Below are 23,339 nucleotides of genomic sequence, written 5' to 3'. Positions count from 1 at the left end.
TCCAGCCTCCTGATTGGCTGGAATCGGCACACGTGACGGGGCGGAGCTACGAGGACCAGCTCTCCGGCACGAGCGGCCCCATTCACCAGGGAGAAGACCGGACTGCGCAAGCGCGTCTAATCGGGCGATTAGACGCTGAAATTAGACGGCACCATGGAGACGAGGACGCTAGCAACGGAACAGGTAAGTGAATAACTTCTGTATGGCTCATAATTAATGCACAATGTACATTACAAAGTGCATTAATATGGCCATACAGAAGTGTATAACCCCACTTGCTGCCGCGAGACAACCCCTTTAACCCTTTGCAATCCAATTTTAAATTCAGGGTTTCCTAGGGGGCTTTCTCTTTCTGCCATTATACAATGGTGCCACCTGCTGGCTAGAGCCAGTACTGCGGTATGGGACATGCTGGAGAGGCCCCCAACAACAGAGCGGCCAGTAATCTACAGTAAGAATACCCTGCTGGACGTCTTCCGACATCGAAGCTGTACAGCCATCAATTAGAATGTCTTCAGACGTCAGACAGTGGATTTGGAAGGGGTTAATATTTGTGCAACTTTTGATCGCTTTGCACAAGACTCGGGTGAGAATATCCTTGGCGTGACTATGCCCTTGTGCCCCCCGTGGTGCCCTGCCGTGATTCTTCAGTGCTTATTATGTCATTTGAAATACGCACATTTCACTATCCACTGCGTGAGCTTGTACAGGGGCGGACATTATTACCGCGCGCTTCACGTCCATCTGTGCTTGCAGTAAAACACATGCGGCCTCAGACATTTGGGATGTGCGGTTCGCATACGTAGCGCCAATGCTGTAGCAGCGCCGGAGGAGTCTGCTGGCAGCGCCCGTGCTGTATGACCGTAGACTTTCTGCAGATTTGGTGCCCAGCTCACCCATTGCACGGGGATTGCACTGCAGGCGCGCAGCAGATTTTAACCCATTGTTTGAAGATGGAGACATGCTATAAACAATTGACATGGTGCGGCTGTAAAGGCTGCAGCACAGATCAGGGCGCACGGCTATACAGGAAGGCGGCAGCTCTCAGGCACAGCGCCACAACCGCACCTTGTAGGGCATTTCTGCTGCGCCACACCACTAATAACACTCTAGCGCAGCGGGCAGTGTGCGTGCAGGCCGGCCTCAGCAGCGGCAGTGACGCTATGTGCTACAGCAAGCATTACAGCGCCTCCTGTGCTGGCCGGACGTGCCGCACACTGCATGGAAGTATCACTTCCCCTCTAAGAGTGGCCGATACAGTACGACGAGTGGCAGTTGAAGCCCCGCCCACCTCTAGGAGGCCCGCGCTGCTGACGTGTTCGAGGCGTCCTCGGCAATGCCTGAAGGACCCCTGTACTATGCTGTGTCTACCGGTAGTGATAAGCAGCGCGAGGTGAGATATACATAACCGACTGCACGATATTTATAAGCCTAAACGTATGGAGAGTCGGAAGATGCGAGCATGTCAGCGCTCCGGATCAGGCGGGCCGTGGACGGACATTAGACGTCACGAAAGTGGAGGCCCCCGGGATCTGTCAGAGAATCCTGGAGACCGAGTGCAGGTAAGAAGTGGGCAGAGAGCGGCTGTTGCTGGGTGCCACTGTTGGCTGCACGTACACGGCTGCCGGGAGTTATGTGACCGGAGGAGCGGCACCTTGTAGCTGTAGTCACCGCCCTCAGGAAGTGACCCCTCACCGTCGCCATAGTGACTGCACTAGTGTACTGGGGGACCCCGGCACCGTTACCATAGTGACTGCACTAGTGTATAGGAGGTAGTGACCCGGGAGTATAGTGACAAGTGTACAAGAGGACCCCCTCACCGTTACGGTAGTGACTGCACTAGTGTACAGGGGGACCCAGTCACAGTTACCATAGTGACTGCACGAGTGTACTGGGGGACCCCATCACCGTTACCGTAGTGACTGCACTAGTGTATAGGAGGCAGTGTCCCGGGAGTATAGTGACAAGTGTACAAGAGGACCCCTCACCGTTACCATAGTGACTGCACTAGTGTACTGGGGGACCCCTTCACCGTTACCATAGTGACTGCACTAGTGTACTGGGGGACCCCTTTACCGTTACCATAGTGACTGCACGAGTGTACTGGGGGACCCCATCACCGTTACCGTAGTGACTGCACTAGTGTATAGGAGTCAGTGACCCGGGAGTATAGTGACAAGTGTACAAGAGGACCCCTCACCGTTACCATAGTGACTGCACTAGTGTACAGGAGGACCCCCTCACCGTTACCGTAGTGACTGCACTAGTGTACTGGGGGACCCCTTTACCGTTACCATAGTGACTGCACTAGTGTACTGGGGGACACCCTCACCGTTACCATAGTGACTGCACTAGTGTATAGGAGTCAATGACCTGGGAGTATAGTGACAAGTGTACAGGAGGACCCCCTCACGGTTACCATAGTGACTGCACTAGTGTATAGGAGTCAATGACCTGGGAGTATAGTGACAAGTGTACAGGAGGATCCTCTCACCATTACCATAGTGACTGCACTAGTGTACAGGAGGATCCTCTCACCATTACCATAGTGACTGCACTGGCGTATAGGAGTCAGTGACCCAGGATTATAGTGACAAGTGTACAGGAGGACCCCCTCACAGTTACCATAGTGACTGCACTAGTGTACTGGGGGACCCCTCACCGTTACTATAGTGACTGCACTAGTGTACAGAAGGACCCCCTCACCGTCACCATAGTGACTGCACTAGTGTACAGGGGGACCCCTCACCGTTACCATAGTGACTGCACTAGTGTACAGGGGGACCCCTCACCGTTACCATAGTGACTGCACTAGTGTACAGGGGGACCCCTCACCGTTACCATAGTGACTGCACTAGTGTACAGAAGGACCCCTCACCGTCACCATAGTGACTGCACTAGTGTATAGGAGTCAGTGACCTGGGAGTATGTGACAAGTGTACAGGAGGACCCCCTCACCGTTACCATAGTCACTGCACTAGTGTATGAGTCGGTGACCCGGGAGTATAGTGACAAGTGTACAGGAGGACCCCCTCACTGTTACCACAGTGACTGCACTAGTATACTGGGGGACCCCTCACCGTTACTATAGTGACTGCACTAGTGTACAGAAGGACCCCCTCACCGTCACCATAGTGACTGCACTAGTGTACTGGGGGACCCCTCACCGTTACTATAGTGACTGCACTAGTGTACAGAAGGACCCCCTCACCGTCACCATAGTGACTGCACTAGTGTACTGGGGGACCCCCTCACTGTTACCATAGTGACTGCACTAGTGTATAGGAGTCAGTGACCCGGGAGTATAGTGACAAGTGTACAGGAGGACCCCCTCATAGTTACCATAGTGACTGCACTAGTGTACAGAGGGACCCCTCATAGTTACCATAGTGACTGCACTAGTGTACAGGGGGACCCCTCACCGTTACCATAGTGACTGCACTAGCGTGTAAGAGTCAGTGACCCATATAGTAGAGTGGTAAGTGTACAGTAGGAGCCCCACACTGTTACCATAGTGACTGCACTAATATATGACAGTTAAATGACCTGGGGTGACAAGACTACAGGAGCTGCAGTATATACTGTACATGGGAGGTGTCACGGGCAGCCATGTACCGGGACAGATCCCAGGAGGCAGGTAGCCAAGCATGAGGAGTTGTCTGTAACTCTTTCTATTCCTCCCCATAAAAGCTGTTACCAGAGTGGCCAACAGGCTCTGGTCCTGGCAGCGGTGGCCAACAGGCTCTGGTCCTGGCAGCGGTGGCCAACGGGCTCTGGTCCTGGCAGCGGTGGCCAACGGGCTCTGGTCCTGGCAGCGGTGGCCAACGGGCTCTGGTCCTGGCAGCGGTGGCCAACGGGCTCTGGTCTTGGCAGCGGTGGCCAACGGGCTCTGGTCTTGGCAGCGGTGGCCAACGGGCTCTGGTCTTGGCAGCGGTGGCCAACGGGCTCTGGTCTTGGCAGCGGTGGCCAACGGGTTCTGGTCCTGGCAGCGGTGGCCAACGGGCTCTGGCCCTGGCAGCGGTGGCAGAATTGCACATTTCCACCAGAATCTTGAGTTATTGTATCATTTTATCCCAGAAGCTTAGATTTCCAGCAGCTTGGATGAGATTGTGGGCTGTATGATCCCACTAGGTGTGCTGAAGAAATACCTTACAGGTACAGGAAACCCCATCTGCCATGTTGCCTTTGAAGCAGTTTAATTTGTGCCCCCAAGTGTAGCTAAAAGAAGTGCAACAGATGGTTTGTTTGCATTGTTTTATGTAGTTGTTACAATCCCACATGTAGTACGATGTGTATCTGCAGCAGCAGATGGGTTTCTAACCTGTTGATTTCAGCAGATGGGTTTCTGACCTGTTGATTTTTGCCACAACGTCTTCTTTTATGACACATCTGGCATGACCTCTGATATCTACTAGATGGAATACAATCTTATCTTGTATTGTGTCTGGCCCCCTTAAAGGGGTGGGCAGATTTTAGATAAAGGGAGGTGATAGAAGCCATTTATGCTGCGGGTCAGTTCTCCTTATAGTCTGCCAGGAAGATTGTCGAAGTGCTGGGTATGTATTCCCTCTCCTTTAATCATCTAAGGGGCTTCTGCATATATAGCACCCATCTTTAAATACCCATTTGGAAGCGTTTAAGTGGATCTAGTAGGACTGTCCTATGACAGTTGCTTTTTACTTGTGTATGATGCTGAGATTTAGTCAGTGACTATGGGGAAATGTAAGAGGCGGATGTGATAACCACTATATGTTACTGCGGTGCTTAGTGTACACGGCTATACTAAATCACTACTTCACGGGAAAAGTAAAACAACACTATAGTTTCTGTAAAGTTTTCCTGCCCTTCTATAACTTCTTACCTGTCATAGTTAAATCCTCATGTCCTGTTTTGACCTGGGAAGAAACGAGAATATAGGTCCGATAACACTCGGTGGTGATATAGACTGGAGGGGGGTACAGAGTTGGGAATTGTTCTTGTCCCATTGTTTTTTGGTGTTGGAAGCCTTGTTACTTTTTCATGATAGTTTCAAAGTAGCGTAAATGGGTTGTTCTCAATATTAGAACTTTCCCCTGTAGTCTGCTTGCTGTTAATATCGGGTCACTAGCAGAGTTCTTCAGTCTGTGGACATAGAAGTCTATGAGCATGCATCTATAAAAGAATCTATCCTTGCAGCTGCTATGTAAACCCTAAAAGTCAATTTTCACATTGAGCAAAATGCTGTGTATTTTAGCGTTCAGTTAGCCGAGCTCTATTTACTGCAGCGAGTGTACAATATCTGTTCTGCTTACGGCATCCGATGTATCGTGGGATGTGGTTTTTCGTTTCCTGTCTGATTCATGCCTTCTTATCAAATCACGCCAAAAACGATACATGCGCGAAACATAAATGTATACCCCAAAAAATCCTCTTTGCTGAGGACTTATGCCCACGACCGTCGCAGGATACGCCCGTGGATCTACGCTGCGGGAGAACCGCGGTGGTAAAGAAAATGCCCCGCTGGTGGTCACGGAAAAACGTGCGTTTATCCGCGGTGTCCATTAATACTATTTTAATGGAGACCTCCCACAGCATAAATCCGCAGAAAATACAACATGCTGCAGATTTTTACCACTTGCGTAAATTCGCAATAAAACTCCACATGTCGGCATTGGCTGGCGGAAAAGCTATTAGGTTTAATAGAAACTAACAGCTGCGGATTTACACCGCGGTACAAATCAGTTCGTGGGCATTTTGCCTTAATATGTATAAAATAAAACCTAAAATATTAATCCCGAAAGGTGGAACAGCACACATACTAACGATTCGATACATCCGTTTGTACATTTGCTTTTAGCGTGTATACTGTTTATTTTATTTTGTGTATATTTGATAAAGATGAATTTTTTTGCACAGATTTATTTTCTCTGCAGGTTACGTTATCGGTGCGGACTATTGGTATATTCCACAGAAGCAAGCCTAGATTTGTGATCAGCCTAAGGATTTGAATGATTGGTATCTATTCTCCTTCTTGAATCGGAGACATGCAGCTATACACGAACGCCTCAAGCATTTCTGTGGCTGCTGCTTTAGGCCGAGCTCACATATGCGTAAGATTACCATGTGTTACATGCGTGTGATGCGTGGTAATTCGCAGGCAATCAAATACATTGCCTTATGCTGTTTCGCTCACATTTGCGTGTAAGCATTGCATAATACGCAAGCAAAAAATCTAACGCAGAACGTTCTATTTTGCTGTGTATTATGTGCCTGATAGCCCATTGTTCTCTATGGGTGCGTACTCAAACACCGCCCATAGGCAATTATATACGCGCCGTTGCAAAGTGGCAGCGTGGAAATTCAAGCACAAAAAAACCCCAAGAAGACAGTGCATGGCAGCATGCCTGGGATGCGTAGTACACTATCGTTGCCACAGACGGCAATAGGTCGGCACCACAGCGGTAAAACCTACGTGACTTACGGAGAGTTTTACAAATACGGCCCTGTGAACCTGGTCTTAGGCTTTATTCACAGGGGCGATGCAATTTTTGGCCACCCGCATCGCGGCTGAAGGCCACGACCAAGTCGCCACTGAATTTTGCGTTTTCTCACCCTTTCAGACAGACAGGTGCGACGTATGCACGCCAGAGCTCGGAATTCCGTAGTTCTGCTAAACTCTTTCCTTCCCTCCCTTTCCCCTGCCAGCAAAGGGAGGGGGCGGGAGCTTAGCAGAGCTAGTCATGCTAAACTCCCCCCTCCTCTGCCTGCCGGCAGCTCCTATATCCTGATCGCGGCCAAAAGATAGGGCAAGACCTATCTTTTCCATGTGTGTGTGTCGGCCGGCCAAAATCTGCACCATATGTACTATTTTTTTCCGGACAGACGATTTTACACACCAGAAAATTGACCATCTGAACAAATGCATTGGAATCCAATGGTTAATGGAAAAAAAAAAGGTTTGGTACCATGTTAGCCAGTACAGCAAAATGTGATTGATCCGCAAGAAAAACCACGTAATCTTGTAGATATGAAACCTTTTAATGCTTACAAAGATACATGACGTTAATGCAAGCTTCTGAACCAACGCAGGGTTCTTCTTCAGCCTTAAATGAAATAGATCCGAAGAGGCGTGCATATTTATACACCCATACTTATGACAAGGCACAGAGCAAACCTTTTTAAATAGTCACTAATAAGGGAGTGAAGGTGTTATGGTCCCTGAATTACTGTTGAGGGGGGCCACCAGCGTTATCTATGCTAAGAATTTAACCCTTTATTGAAAGTGTCAAAAGTTGTTATAAATGTATATTCCCAAATTCTTCTATGGCTTTGTGACTTGAAACTGCCCTTCAGTATCATAACTTTCATATCTTCTATGCCTTGTTCGTGACTAGTAAAGTGCTCGGCCATAGGTATTTCTCTTTCTCTGCTGGGAACAATCCAATGCTTTAGATGGCCGCGATTTTCAATAAAACGTTCGTGTGAATAAGGCCTTACTGAGTGTGACAGAACAATTGTGGTTTGTATGTCAACGAGACTCTTGCTATGAAGCATTGGGGAACTGTCATAGATGTTTAACACTGTCTATTTTCAGACTGTCCTTGACATTTTGTATTGCTCGCTTCACCAAATGATCTGTGTTTTCCTTATTTCTAGACATGTATGTCTTGCACTCTTTTGCCGTTCTTTTTGTGTGGAGTATGATTCCTTCACCCATAACGGGGGACAATCGATACAAGCAGGGTGAAACCGTAATGCTGTATGTAAATAAAGTGGGGCCATACCACAACCCGCAGGAAACCTATCACTACTACCAGCTGCCAGTGTGTGCCCCCACACAAGTCCGGCACAAGAGCCTGACCTTGGGAGAGGTGCTTGATGGAGATCGGATGGCAGAGTCCATGTACAAGATAGCGTTCCGAATTAACGTGGAACGGGAGCCCCTTTGTGAGCTCAAGCTGAGTGTGAGTCAGGTAAGACATCGCATAGCTCCTTATACTATGTACCTGTTTGTAGTAGACAGACAGGAAAGATTTCTTAGTCCTTGTCATACAAAGCACTTTTTATTGACCATTTTATGGTATGCAATAAAACTTTTAGGCTCGTATTGTAAGCAAATGCCAGAAGTACAAACAATAAACTAGGACAAGGTTCAATCAGCAGTTGACACTTAATTGTGTTCTATCTGAGTAATTGCAGTTGTTGCTTTCGAGTGTTCCAGCATGTAAAGACTTCTATCCAACAGGTTCTAGTCAAAATCGTGATTGCATGATTGGCTGATACAAAAAAAGTTTGGTGTTAGCGCCCCTACTGATTACCCCGAGCTCTGTTTGTTCTACGAGGGGAAAAAAGGACATTAATGTTTTGGAAAAACAGAACTTATTCTACTTGAAATGGCTGTACCTCCGATGCCACTGACATGCTTTTGGTCTCGTTTTAAAGTCAAGTTTCTTGTACCCAAGCTACAGCCGTTTGAAGTGGGGTCAGGAATACTACTTAATTTATAGCTGTCACTTCAGTCTGTATACAAGCAAAGGAGGGGCAGCGGGAGACAAGAAGGCAGCAGAGAAGATCTGTGATTCTCCAGGGGAGGGGGTAACACAACCTTTGTTCATGTTATCACCCCCTCTCCCTTATCAGTCAGAGAGCATATTTACTCTCTTATTGTCATATATGTGAATCTTTCTTCCCAGAAAATGAGTGACTAGATGAGCACTTGTTAATCTATACACTCCTTCATACAGTTTAACCCCATCGATTCTACAGTCAGTGCTAATCGTAGTATCTAAACGTTTATACAGAAAAAAAAAAGTCCCCCTTAAATACTGAAAAAATAAAACAAAAAAAATACACATAATTGGTGTCTTTACAACCCATACTATAAAATAAAGTAGTATCTCTCCAGCATGGTAAATTCCATAAAAAAAGAAAATGCCAAAATGGCAATTTTTCTTATTTAAAAAAAAGTGTTTTATATTATGCGAAAGTAGTAAAACATAAAACCTCTACAAATTTGTCATAATCTCAATGACCCCCAGAATAAATTATCATAATATGTATTCCACATGGTGAATGCCGTAAAAATGCATCTAAAAAACAATGGTAAAATTGCTTCCTTTTTTAATTGCCGTTTGACCCCTTGCAAAAAAATTAAAGGGAGCCTGTCACCATTTCTGAGCATATAGAAGACCTACACCGATACTACACGTGCACTGTCAGAGGGGCGGCGTTATGGGACATGTTCCAGGACAAGTTATCATACAGCTGCATTTTACACAAAAATCACAATTTATGACCACTGGACCGCAAAAAGGGAAACTTTACTGGTTGGCAAGGTTAAAATTAGTTGGGTCACTGAGTGATTAAAAATGAATTTAAGATGAGTTCTGCAGCAAATATTTTTACATGAGACAAGGTCAAAACCTACAGTAAAAAAAGTGACATTTCCAGGAGGGTTTTTCCAGTTTTAGGCCGGTCTCGCACGACTGGATTTGTATTGCGGGTTCAGCGATTGCGTCCGCATGAACGATCTGTGGTAAAACGCGGGCATTGAAAGGCATGTACTTGCAAAATTTTTAATTTTTATTTGCAGTATGTTCTCTTTTGCCATGGAACCCGCGCGGACGGCCTCCATTAAAGTCAATGGAGCCGTCCGACCTGCAGCCCTTATGCAATTAACATTGCGTATGGGCTGTGGATACCCGCATCATTGCTAAGTGAAAGGAATTTAAAAACTGTAGTGCGCATGACCGCCTGCAAGCCTCCACGGTCATCTGCAATACAGATAATGCAGGCATGTGTGTCTCCGGCTTGAATTCGCTGCTGGCCTCCCTCATGCGCAATCCGACCTGTTCGTGTGCGCCTCGCCTTAATGTGACTGTAAGGTGGTTAAAACTGCAGTGCCTAAATACAATTGGTACTTCCTGATTTGGACAGCATTATTTCACCACCCATCATCATTTGAATTGGAATCCATTCCATAGTTCTTGCAGCACAAACCTGAAATACATGTTTTTTTTAAACAATAAGTCTTTATTGGTTTTATGTATAATAAGTTACAGAGCAAAAATACCCCCTGTTTATGTGAGATAGTGTCTCAGCATCATAAACATGTAGTTTTTGTTTTAAACCTGAAGATCTAGCACGTTTAGAGAATATCGTACAATAGTTCAGTATAAACTGAAAAAATGCTCAATGTTATCATCAAAGAATTAAGTAAGCATGAAAGGGTAAGGGAAGGAGGAGGGGGGGGGGTGAAGGGGTATAGGGTAGAGTAGGGCAGAAAGTTTGAGAGGACCGAGAATCTTAACACCTTAACGCAAGGTTCACCAAAATTTCTACTTTAGCAAGGAAATAGAGTTGTGCATGGCTTCCACATCATGTCAAATCTCAAAATATCGTTGTTCCTTAGGCCTCATGTCCATGGGGAAAATCAGGCCATGGAGAATCCGTAGCAGGTCCCTCCTGCCCCGCAGACATGAGGCATTAAAATAAGAATAAACTCACCTGCTGCGGACTGTGCAGGTCTTCCCTTCTTCGTGGCCGGATCTTCTTTCTTCGGCCCAGCGGATGTGCTCAGTACGCCGGCTGCGTGCCGCGTGCATGCGCCGGGCATATCCGCCTGGTCAAAGAAAGAAGATCCTGCCGCGAAGGAAGATCTGCATCGCCCGGAGCAGGTGAGTTTAATTCAGGCGCGGGTCTCCTGCGGAACCGGACGGCTTCCATAGGCTTCCGTAGGAGACCCGCACCTAAATGGAGCATGTCCATTTTTTTTTTTTTTTTCATGCTCCACAAATGTTTAAATTCACTTTTATTGACCGTCCGCGGGTATTTATCTACCCGCGGGTGGTCAATGCATTCCTATGGGGCGCGGATCCGTGTGAGGGTGATCCCATGCGGATTTTAATTCTTCTTTTCCCCGTGGACATGAGGCCTTAGGGCTAGAATCTTTTCATACACACTATGTTCTTATACCAGGCGAGTGAGTTCTAGTACGGTTGGTATTGTCTCAGATTTCCATTGTCAGTATATGACCTGTCAGTTTCTTTAGCGGAGGGTAGATTTTGTCTGTGGTTAGGAACAGTAAAGCTAGGTCAGGGGAGAAGGGAAGGTTGAGGCCTTATCAATACGTTTGTAAACATCCCTCCAAAAAAGAACGAAAAGTGGACATGACCAGAAAATATGAAGAAGGGAGCCCTGTCTTTTCCAGTTTCTCCAACATCTGTCGCTATCGGCCAAGCTTCTAGCCATCACTGATGGGGTGTAATACCAGCGTGTTAGGAGTTTTAAGTGTGTTTCAATCAAATTGACTCCTTGCGAGGATTGCCCAGCCCGTCTAAAGGCCTTAAAGGGGTTGTCTCGCGGCAAACCTCAAAATTTTACATTACCCCATTCCCCCTGTCACCCCCCCTGGCATAAAATAGCAAATTAAAGCGGTTTTTAAACCGCTTGCTACTCACCGATCCGTCGAAATAAGGACTTTAAAAAATCTTCTCCCAAAGATGGCCGCCGGTCCTTTCCCAGGGATGCACTGCGTTTTTCTCCCATGGTGCACCACGGGTCTTCTCCCATGGTGCACCATGGGCTCTGTGCGTTCCATTGCCGATTCCAGCCTCCTGATTGGCTGGAATCGGCACACGTGTCGGGGCGGAGCTACGATGACGACGCGGTGACCAGCTCTCCAGCACGAGCGGCCCCATTCACCAGGCAGAAGACCGCACAGCGCAAGCGCGTCTAAAAACGCCAGAAGACATCAGAATTAGACGGAGCCATGGAGACGTGGACGCCAGCAACGGAGCAGGTAAGTGAATAACTTCTGTATGGCTCATATTTAATGCACGATGTATATTACAAAGTGCATTAATATGGCCATACAGAAGTGTATAACCCCACTTGCTGCTGCGAGACAACCCCTTTAAGCCATTGGTCAGTAGGTATTTTTTGGCCTATGCCTTTACCCCAATTTATGAGGTGGCATTTCCCCGATGGTCTCAAATTACCTGGAAAAATGTCATAAAATCAAGTATGTATTTTGACTTGTGGAGCATCTAAAAATGAATGGATTATCTCTGAGACCTTAATATCTTCCAGATGATAACATTGTAGAAAAGAGGATATTTGAATATATTTGTAAATATTAGAGTTTGTCAGGTGAAAACTGGCTGCCAGGTCCCGAAAAGAGAGGAGTCCGGTCGGAGAAAAAAGATCAGATATATGTCTTGGGCCGTATTTAGACCAGGGCTTCATGCATAGGTTGGGGATGAAGAATACTAGAGTTTCAAGGGGTATTTTTAGAGAAAAAATTGTTATGTATTTATCGGAATTACGGGCCAGGTCAATCCAGGCTTCTACAGATGCTCTCATTGGAGGAGAGGGACGAAATATTCACGGATTTCAAGATCGGAGGGTAAGAATCTCCAATAATGGAGAGGTTTTTGTTTGTTGAAATCTATTTCTAGTGAGGGCCAACTTATTTTTGAATTGTGTCGCGTCCAAGCTTCTAGATTGCTAAGGACAATAGATTTACGATAGGATTCTTAGTTGGGAAGACCCAAGCCTCCTTGATATCTGTGTAATGTAAGACTAGATAGTGCAATTCTTGTTTTTTTTGCTTTGCCATATAAAGTTGGACAACTGTTTTTGGAAGCTATTTTAGAGAGCGTTTTGGAATAGGTATAGGTAGAGTGCGGAAGTAATGCAGACTTTTTGGTAAGATCATCTTTTTCTATATAGCGACCCGGCCTGACCATGACAGGGAACAGGAGCAAAAAGTGTCTAATTCTTTTTGGATGTCTGCAAGTAAAGGGGGGAGAGTTTCTGAGATGAGATGTGAGGTGGGGAAGCATAAGTTTAAACCAGGTACAGAATGCTCCTAGACTGCCACTGGAAAGGGAATTCTTTTTGTATATCATTTTTCAAGTCTTCTTGAATTTCTATACCTAATATTTGTGATTTAGTGATATTCAATTTGTAGTAGGATTTTTCCGAAAATTTTTGCAGTGTTGCTTGGGTTGTTCTTAAAGATGAAATAGGGTCTGATAGTGTGAGTAAGATGTCGTCGGCGAATAGACTGATTTTGTGTTGTCTAGAGCCGGCATTTATCCCCTGTATATCTGGGCTGCTCCCTATGTATTCCGCCAAGGGTTCCATGACTAGGGTTAATAGTAAGGGAGAAAGTGGGCATCCTTGGCGAGTGCCATTAGTGATAAAGAAAGGAGTGGACAACATACCATCTGCCAAAACGTTTACTGATGGGGAAGTGTATAGGGCTTGGATAGCTTTAAATATGTTACCGGAAAATCCGAATTTATTTAATGTGGCGTAGGCATATTCCCAGTGGAGCCTGTCAAATGCTTTTTCAGCACCCAGGGCTACTAGGACTGAAGGAGAATGTGTAATTTCAGGTTTGTATAAAAGGTTAAGGCCTCATGTCCACGGGCAAAATAGGATTTAAAATCCGCAGCGGATCACCCGCATGTGGATCCGCACCCCATAGGGATGCATTGACCACCCGCGGGTAGATAAATACCCGCGGATGGTCAATAAAAGGGAATAAAAGAAAATGGAGCATGAAAAAAAACGTGACATGCTCCATTTTCGTGCGGGTCTCCCACAGGCTTCTATTGGAGCCTATGGAAGCCGTCCGGATCCACGGGAGACCTAAAATAAGAATAACTTACCCGCAGCGGACCGGGCAGTTCTTCTCTTCTTCACGGCCGGATCTTCCTTCTTCGGCCGGGCGGATGTGCACGGCGCATGCGCGCGGCACGCAGCCGGCGTGCCGAGCACATCCGCCGGCCGATGACAGAAGATCCGGCCGTGAACAAGAGAAGACCTGCCCGGTCCGCTACGGGTAAGTTAGTTCTTATTTTAAGCGCTCATGTCCGCGGGGCAGGAGGGACCCGCTACGGATTCTCCATGGAGAATCCGTAGCGGGCCTGATTTTCCCCGTGGACATGAGGCCTAAGTATTCTTCTAGTTCCATCTGAAGCTTGTCTCCCTTTTATGAAGCCCACCTGGTCCGAATGAGCTATATGGGGAAGGATGTTTAAAAGTCTTTGTGCTAGCGCTTTAGCGTAACTTTTTATATCACAGTTTAATAGGGATATAGGTCTAAAGTTGAAGGGGGAGGTAGGTTCTTTTTCTGGCTTGGGGATTGTTATTATTTCCGTGGGGAAGGAGCCAGCTTCAATTCCTTGATTAACCCTTTCCAATCCACTGTCTGACATCTAAAGACATTCTGATTGAAGGCTGTACAGGTCTGATGTCGGAAGACGTCCAGCAGGGTATTCTTACTGTATATTACTGGCCGCTCTGTTGTCAGGGGCCTCTCCAGTATGTCCCATACCGCAGTACTGGCTCTAGCCAGCAGATGGCGCCATTCTAAAATGGCAGAAAGAGAATGCCCCCTAGGAAACCCTGAATCCAAAATTGGATTGCAAAGGGTTAAAGGCACGAGTTAGATGTGGGGTAAGATGGGCTGGGAAAAGTTCATAATAGTCGTTGGAAAAGCCGTCAGGGCCGGGAGCTTTTGTGGGATTTCAGAGACTTGATAGTGTCTATAATTTCAGGTGTTGTTAAAGGAGTGTTGAGAAAATTAAGTTGGGATTCTGTAAAACCTGAAATACATGTTGTGAAAAAAAAGTGACATCACTTATTGACATGGATTGGCTACCACATGCAGATTAGCCCCATTGAAAGGAGGTAATCCACGTGTGGATCCACAAAATGTCAAACTACAAACCTGCAGCAGAGATGCGAGGGTAGGCTTGTATTTCTGCCGCAGATTCTATGGTATGTACTCATCAGATTTTACCTAATTGTGTGAACATGACTTTTGTTTCATGGTATTCGTATCAACAGACAGGCATTGTAATGCAGAATATAGAAAGTAACCCATCTCTATCCACAGGCTCGTTCTTCCAGCTATTATGTAGCTCTGATTTGTAAGCCTGGATTTGCTGAATGTAGTTTTATGCTTTATGATCTGAAATACCAGATTGTTGTTGTGGTTTTTTTTTTGGTTTTTTTTTTTTTTTTTTTTTTTTTTTTATTTGTCAAGACTTGCACTGTGACTAACTTGATCCAATTCTTGATTTATTTATATAGTTATTATATTTGAATCTAAGTTCATATCGATAACATACTCTTTAATTTAGTTAGGGTCTTTTCACACAGCAGCCACCCCAATGCTACCTGTGTGTCTTCTATGCAAAAAAAACTGCATGGGGTTGGCCTAAAAAAGGACCATAGGGTTTAATGTGTGCGCCGAAGACCACTTTGGTTTCCCTTTCATTAGGTTTTCGTCCCTCTTAGTCTTTTCATCTGGATAGATAAGCACTGCGGACGATACTTTTCTATCCAGCTGACTGGAACGAAAACCTAATGAAAGGGAATACAAAGTGATCTGCAGCTCACACATTAACTCCCTAGTGACCAGCCTATCTCGTTTTTACATCCTGCTGCTGCAGGACATTGCGACTGTCGGCTGTTTTCTTACACTCAGCAGCAACAGCTCCGATAAGTCATGCGGCTCATTGAAGCTGTTAAGTGTTTAAATGCCGCTGTCAATTCTGACAGCGGCATTAAAAAAAACCAAAAGGCCCCCCAAGATGAGATTGCAGGGAGCCGTGCAGATGTCATGTCAGTTCAGGGCGCCTTTTGAAGGGTACCAGGGCTGTCATAACAATGCCCATCAACCCACGCCCATGGGGTGGCTTGATAGACTGCCGCCCGATTGCAGTATGATGTAATGCTATAGCATTACATCATACTACAGAAGCGATCAAAGCATCGCATGTTGTTGTCCTCTCTGGGGTCTAAAAAAAAAAAAAGTAAAATAAGATCAACAAGGTTTTACTAATTATTAAAAAAAAAAAGTAATGAGAGTTAAAAAAAAAACAACAAAAAACCCTCAAACCTTTTGCCATTTTTACAATCGAATCTAAATCCTAAAACAAAAATACATATTTGGTATCGCTGTGTCCGTAAAAGTCTGATCCCTATCAAAGTAACGCATTATTTACCCGCACAAATGTCGTCAGAAAAAAAAATTAAGAACTGCAGAAATGCACTTTTTTTTTTGGTCACCCTATCTTCAAGACAAAAGGCAATAAGCGATCAAAAAGTAGTATGTATTCCAAAATGGTACCAATGCAAACTACGGGATGCCCCGCAAAAAATGAGCCCTCGCATAGCTATGTCGACGGAAAAATAAAAAAGCTATTGCATGCAGTAGAAAATAATTTAAAAAATTAAATCTCTTTGCAAAAAAAAATACAAAACCATCTAAGTTTGGTATCGTAGCAATCATACTGACCCATAGAATAAAGAGATCATGTCATTTTTGTTGCAGTTTGTGCGCCGTACTGCACGCAAGACGCACTGCAAGATGGCGGAATTTCATTTTTTTTCCATTTCTTTCCACTTAAAAAAAATTCTATGTTTTTAAGTACATTAAATAGTACCATTGAAAAATACAACTCAGCCCACAAAAAACAAGCCCTCATATGGCGACGTCGATGGATAATTAAAGGAGTTACGATTTTTTTTTTTTTAAAGAGGGGAGGGAAAAAAAAAATGAGAGAAAAAAAGCCAGGTCACTAAGGGGTTAAACCCTATGGTTGCGTCCAGGTTTCCATCCCCATGTAGTTTCTGAATAGAAGAGGAAACACGAGATTGGATGGAGGGAGGAGGCAAAGATGTCGTGTGAAAAGGGCATCACTTCCTGCTGAACCTCGATAGACTACTGAACGATGCATTTCCTATTACGTTGTATCTGATTGGGTCATTCATAGATTAGAGATATTGCCTTCCATGGATAGGAAGTCTATAGACATAATCCTCATGTGTGAAAGTATAAATAATAGTTTTTGTATTTTTTTCACCTTTTAACGATCTGCAACTGTTTTATTTTCTCTCAGGTAGAGGAGCTGCGCCAAGCCATTGAGGAACTCTACTACTTTGAGTTTGTTTTGGATGATATACCAATCCGTGGTTTTGTAGGATACATGGAGGAGAGTGGCTTCTTACCGCACACTCATAAAATTGGTTTGTGGTCTCACCTGGACTTCAACATTGAGTATAACGAAGACCGTATCATTTTTGCCAATGTTAGTGTCCGAGATGTGAAACCATTTAGCTTGGATGATGTGAGGGAGACTCTCAGCTTGACTCACACCTACAGTATACGCTGGTTCCCTACGACCGTGACCTACGAAAAGCGCGGTGACCGCCTTAGAGACTCCAGCTTCTTCCCGAAAAGCTTGGAGATTCATTGGCTTTCCATCATCAATTCTATGGTGCTAGTTTTCCTCCTTCTGGGTTTTGTGGTAATTATACTCATGCGAGTTCTGAAGAGCGACCTAGCACGGTATAATTTGGATGAGGAAGGAACCGATGACATGGAACAGGGAGACAATGGATGGAAGATTATACATACAGATGTTTTCCGGTTTCCACCATATCGAAGTCTTCTTTGTGCCGTGCTCGGAGTCGGTTCCCAATTTCTTGCACTTGGGACAGGTAATGTTTTGAAAATTTAAAGGCTGATAATTTATGTATTTTTTTTCTATCGGACATACATTTTTGTTGTTGCATCTGTAATCTATTGTCTATTCTCCCCTTAGGTATCATAGTAATGGTTCTTCTTGGCATGTTTAATGTGCACAGACACGGTGCGATCAATTCTGCAGCCATCTTACTGTATGCACTCACTTGTTGCATCTCTGGCTATGTGTCTAGTAATTTTTATCGACAGATGGGTGGAGATCGCTGGGTGTGGAACATTGTCTTGACGACTAGCCTTTTCTCAGGTAGTTGACCTTTTGTAGTATTTTCTGTGTTAGTCCATTTCCTGTTTAAGCTTACTGTTTTTAATGTATTCTGCTCTATATCTAGTCTAGGAAAAAAGTTCAAAAATTTCAGCACTTTAAATGAATTTTTCTGGACTAGCTATCATTGCTCAAGAACGAGACTGCTAGCTAGCCAATATTGTTGTTGAGGCCTCGTTCACACAAGCGACATGGCATCGCTGCGAGAAACTCGCAGCAATATTACATTGCTGGTCCGTGCAATATCACAGAGTTTTCTCACAGTGATACCGCGGCTTTGTAGCACCACATGCGAGGATTTCCAGGGAAGCGGGGGGGGGGGGGGGGGAGTGGGGTGGCTTGAAATATAAACCCTACCTCAAAAATAAGCCATAGCTGAAGAAAAAAAATAAATAAGTATACATTACCTCTCCCGCGCTGTCCAGGATGCAGCTACAGCGTCTTCTTGGTCCCCGGGACAGTTCCTCTTCATCATCTTCTGGCCAGGGATTGAAAAATCCCCGCCTTTTGGAAGCGCTGGCTGTGATTGGTTGGCGCTTAGCCAATCACAGCCAGCACTCGATGAATGGCTGTGATTGGTTCAATCACAGCCACTTATCGAGCGCTGGCTGTGATTGGCTGATGCTTAGAAAATGATGAAGAGAAACTGTGTCGGGACCCGGGGAGAAGCTGCTGCGGTGTCGGAGAGTGCTTCTAAGGTGATGTATGTGTATTTTTTTTTTTTTCCCTGCAGCTAAGGTTAGATTATAGCTTTGATAGTAGGATTTCCTACTGTCAAAGTTGCATTGCACCGCACGAAAACTACGTTTTCATGCGATGCAACAGAGAGGAAAGCTCCATAGAGAAACATGGGCTACAAAACCTCATGAGTTGCGGGCATATCGCCGAAACCACAAGGTTTTTGTGTCAGGTTGTCGCATGTGTGAAGTAACCAATAGGAAAGCATGGGTTTCTCATACATGCAATTTCTAGCATTGTAGGCCCGTGTGAACGAGGCCTAAGACACAGTGCTACTTTTCTTTTATGTATAATCTAGGAAATAAGTATAACGCATACAGTACTGTGCAAAACTTTTAGGCAGGTGTGGTAAAAAGGCTGCAAAGTAAAAATGTTTTCAAAACTAGAAGTGTTAATAGTTTATTCATATATAGGTTGAAACACAGTCCTTAACAGAAACTGCTGTGTAGGACGCTTAAAACTAGGTGATGAACAGACAAAATCTGCTGCAAAGGTGAGGTTGTGGAAGACAGTTTCCTTTTACATGTTATATACCATGGCAAGACTGAGCACAGCAACAAGACACAAGTTATATATACTGCATCAGCAAGGTCTCTCCGAGGTCAAGATTTCAAAGCAGACTGGGGTTTCAAAATGTGGTGTTCAAGCTCTTATGAAGTCAGAAACGCTATTTTCTCCTTAGGGAGAGCAACTATAAACTAAGTGAGGAGACTCAAATGGCCACGCACGCTCCTCTGGGTAATATGCAAATAAGGTAGATGGAATAAATCCTCCACAGTGCCACCTATTGAAAGGCAGCATTCCTTCAAGTCAAAGTCAGACTTTTTATACAAGCCTTGTTACAATGACTGGGAATTAAAAGCAAAGCCAGACCCCATGTACATACAGCTGTTTCCGGGTTATTGCCCTTCATCAGTGTACAGTAGGAGTCTGGCTTTTTGCTAGTGAGAGGCCTGGGACGGGGGTCAGAAATGCTCTTTTCTCCTTAGGGAGAGCAACTATAAACTAAGTGAGGAGACTCAAATGGCCACGCACGCTCCTCTGGGTAATATGCAAATAAGGGAGATGGAATAAATCCTCCACAGTGCCACCTATTGAAAGGCAGCATTTCTTCCCAGGCCTCTCACTAGCAAAAAGCCAGACTCCTACTGTACACTGATGAAGGGCAATAACCCGGAAACAGCTGTATGTACATGGGGTCTGGCTTTGCTTTTAATTCCCAGTCATTGTAACAAGGCTTGTATAAAAAGTCCGACTTTGACTTGAAGGAATGCTGCCTTTCAATAGGTGGCACTGTGGAGGATTTATTCCATCTACCTTATTAGCTCTTATGAAGAAACACAAAGAAACTGGCAACGTTGAGGACTGAAGACCTACTGTTTGGAGAAGTCTGGCCAGAAGTAGTTTTCATGGAGAAATTGCAGCCAAAAAAAACAAACTTTTGACGTAGAAACAAGGGCAAGCAACTCAGCTGTGCATGACAATACAGGATCTTGGATGCAGAAAAAGGGCAGCAGGCGTTCCTAACTGATGAGTCAATGTTTGAAGTATTTGGCTGTAAGAGAAGGCAGACTGTTTGCTGGAGAGCGGTACAATGAGTATCTGCGGGCAGCAGTGAAGTATGGTGGAGAGTGGTACAATAATGCGTGTCTGCGGGCAGCAGTGAAGCATGGTGGAGAGTGGTACAATAATGCGTGTCTGCGGGCAGCAGTGAAGCATGGTGGAGAGCGGTACAATAATGGGTGTCTACAGGCAGCAGTGAAGCATGGTGGACAGCAGTACAATAATGAGTGTCTGCAGGCAACAGTGAAACACGGTGGAGGTTCATTGCCAGTTTGGGGCTGCATTTCAGCATATGGGATTGGGTATTTTGTCAGGATTCATTATGTCCTCCGTACTGGGAATTACAGGCAGGTACTTCTCCATCATGCAGTACTATCAGGGAAACATCTGATTCACTCCGAATTTATTATGTGGCATGACAACAACCACAAACATCCAGCCAATGTCATTACGAACTATCATCGAAAGAACAAGGAGTCCTGGAAGTGATATGACCCCCCACAGAACTCTAACTTGAAGAATTGATGCAGTTTTTGAAGGCAAAAGGGTGGTCACACCAAATATTGATTTGATTTAGATTTCTCTTTTGTTCATTAACTTTGAATTTTGTTAATTGCCAAAAATAATCTATTAACATTTCTATTTTTGAAAGCGTTCTAACTTTGCAGCATTTTTTCCACACCTGCCTAAAACTTTCCTGCAGAGGACTGTATGTTTGCTTTTATTTCTTGCACCTTCTCACATTGACTCAAATGTTTTTTTACATACGCAGTCCCATTTTTCCTCACTTGGAGTGTTGTGAATTCAGTCCATTGGGCCAACGGTTCAACACAAGCTCTTCCAGCAACCACAATCCTCCTCCTCCTCACTGTGTGGCTTCTGGTTGGATTTCCGCTTACTGTAATTGGAGGCATTTTTGGTAAAAATAGTGCTGGAAACTTTGAAGCTCCATGTCGCACTAAGAACATTGCTAGAGAGATTCCTCGTCAACCCTGGTACAAGTCTGCTCCAGTCCATATGGCCATCGGTGGATTCCTTCCCTTCAGGTATAAGGGCCTTTTTTTTTGTTTGTTTGTTGTTTTTTTTGTTTCTGCAAATATTTGCTCAGACTGTTATGAACTTTGTAATCTTCCTCCTACCTCCTCTAATTTTTTTTTCTTTCATTTTTTTACAGTGCCATCTTTGTGGAGCTTTACTACATTTTTGCTACTGTGTGGGGCCGAGAGCAGTACACGCTCTATGGGATCCTGTTCATTGTATTTGCCATTTTGCTAAGTGTTGGTGCATGCATTTCAGTAGCCCTGACCTACTTCCAGCTGTCGGGTGAAGATTATCGCTGGTGGTGGCGGTCCATCATGAGCACAGGATCCACTGGAGCTTTAATCTTTCTGTACTCTGTCTTCTACTACTGGCGTCGTTCTAATATGTCAGGGGCAGTTCAGACTATAGAGTTCTTTGGCTACTCTTTCCTTACTGCGTATGTCTTCTTTCTTATGCTTGGAACGGTCAGTTTTACAGCATCACTTCGATTTATTCGTTATATATATGTCAACCTTAAAATGGACTGAGGTAGTGAGACGGGAACCGTTGTGTTTTTTTTAATGCTACATGGAAAAATGGACCAAGAATGGAAGAGTATGCAAAGAGCGGCTGGAGATCATGCAGCTACAAGACTGGGAGTTGGGTGGGAGAGAGCTTCACATGGAGAATTATTGAGCACAAGGATTATACAGTTTGGTGTCAAGTAGTGAGAGTTAAAAAGCAAGTAAAACCTGGAAATGCAGAGATCATAAGTATAATCTTTGTCTGCAACCCTTTGTGGTAAGGTATTATAGATACCTGCTACTTGGCTGCCACTCTTTTTCCATTCCTGTTTCTCACACTTCCAAAAATTGTAAAGAATGTTTCCATTGCCTACCCACCTACCTTTCGGAATCTGGACTTCCGACGCTGCTGCGGGTTGTCTTCTTAAAGACCAAAGTGTGCTTTTCCCAGCCCTGCATTTCCTCTGGCCTGTATATGTCAAGGTGGTCTACTGGAATGGATCTGCCCTGTCTTGTTACATGGGTCTCCTAGGTTCTCTCTGGCTTGTCAAAAAGTTTCTCGCTCTCTATTGGACTTCTGTACAAATATATTTATATCTTTTTGATTTTTCCTTTTTACAAAATAAAAAAAAATATATATCAAAACATGACTAAACTTAATTGCAACTATTGCAGATTCGGTGAATGGGAGAAACACTTATTATCCATTTATTAATGAATTGAAAAAAATGTTTATGGTCCATGCAAAAACGGTCCAAGTCAAAAAGGCAATCGGTGACAGGGGCATGGGTGCCCTCAGGTTATTAATGCACGTGGGGAGCAAAGATTGTTCCTTATATCGGATCCTACGAGAAAGATATGGTCTTGCAATATAACGTTAATGCTGGTTATAATAGGAAGGTGGCACAAGTCAGTGCATGACAGTTGTGTATTCGCAGACAAGTCAGTGTGGCGCTGACCCCTGTCCAATATTAAAAGTGCCTACGGTGGGCACTTGAGCATCAAAATGGATCATGATGCTGCAAAAAGTGTTCAAGAATAATTTGAGGAACACTACAGAGTTCAAAGTGTTGACTTGGCCTCAAAATTCCCCAGATCTAATCAAGCATTCGGGGGCGGGGGTGCTAGAAAAACAAATTTGATCCATGGAGGCCCACCTCATGAATTACAAGACTTCAGAGATTGCCAGTAATGTGTTGGTGCCATACACCACAGGACAATTCAGAGCTTTTTTGAAGTCTATGCCTTGACAAATTAGTTTTAGAGTGTAGCAGGGGTGCTGCGTCCTTGAGGAGAGTTGAGCACTCTGACTTCAGTATTGCAGGGGACGTGGCAACTTGGGATCATTGGACCACCCTCGCTAACTACTGATCCTCTACAGCAGAATTTAAAGTTAGTTGTAGCTAGAGATGAGCGAGCCTACTCTGTAAGGCAGTTACTCGAGCGAGCATCGCTCTTCTCGAGTAACTGCTTAGTCATCCGAGCAGGCTTGGGTGCGCTGCGCGGGGAGAGCGGAGCGAGGGGAAGAGAGAGATCTCTCTCACTCTTCCTCCCGCTCCGCTTCACTCCCCCTCCCACCACCCTCACCCCCCAACCCCCCACCACCACCCTCACCCCCCTTCCTTCCCCGCAGCCCACCCGAGCCTGCTCGGATCACTAAGCAGTTACTCGAGAAGAGCGATGC

At 45.0% G+C, this 23,339-nt stretch overlaps 1 protein-coding gene across 2 annotated transcripts; it reads left to right on the top strand.

Annotated features, from left to right (window-relative positions):
• The first annotated feature begins 1,406 nt into the window (after positions 1-1,406).
• On the top strand, positions 1,407-22,300 carry TM9SF1 (transmembrane 9 superfamily member 1). Of its 2 annotated transcripts, none has more exons than XM_066604039.1 (6): positions 1,407-1,562; positions 7,636-7,952; positions 16,902-17,502; positions 17,607-17,792; positions 20,884-21,157; positions 21,286-22,300. In XM_066604039.1, the coding sequence occupies exons 2-6, from the start codon at positions 7,638-7,640 to the stop codon at positions 21,677-21,679; spliced, it is 1,770 nt and encodes a 589-aa protein (XP_066460136.1). In that variant the 5' UTR covers positions 1,407-1,562; positions 7,636-7,637; the 3' UTR covers positions 21,680-22,300. The 2 variants fall into 2 exon arrangements, with proteins under 2 accessions (XP_066460136.1, XP_066460135.1); XM_066604038.1 differs by lacking the exon at positions 1,407-1,562 and adding an exon at positions 4,076-4,155.
• Positions 22,301-23,339: the final 1,039 nt, after the last annotated feature.

This window comes from Eleutherodactylus coqui, chromosome 5 (genome assembly GCF_035609145.1).
Source record: "Eleutherodactylus coqui strain aEleCoq1 chromosome 5, aEleCoq1.hap1, whole genome shotgun sequence".
NCBI classification, from domain to species: Eukaryota; Metazoa; Chordata; class Amphibia; order Anura; family Eleutherodactylidae; genus Eleutherodactylus; species Eleutherodactylus coqui.
The sequence above is the reverse complement of the archived record's forward strand: the minus strand, read 5'-3'. Positions and strand labels throughout refer to the sequence as shown.

Excerpts from the sequence above, each read along its gene's own strand:
- TM9SF1 (XM_066604038.1), top strand. The coding sequence starts at position 4,119 with ATGATCCCACTAGGTGTGCTGAAGAAATACCTTACAG. Across the intron at positions 7,953-16,901 it reads TCAAGCTGAGTGTGAGTCAG|GTAGAGGAGCTGCGCCAAGC; the intron begins GTAAGACATCGC and ends ATTTTCTCTCAG. Across the intron at positions 21,158-21,285 it reads GGTGGATTCCTTCCCTTCAG|TGCCATCTTTGTGGAGCTTT; the intron begins GTATAAGGGCCT and ends ATTTTTTTACAG.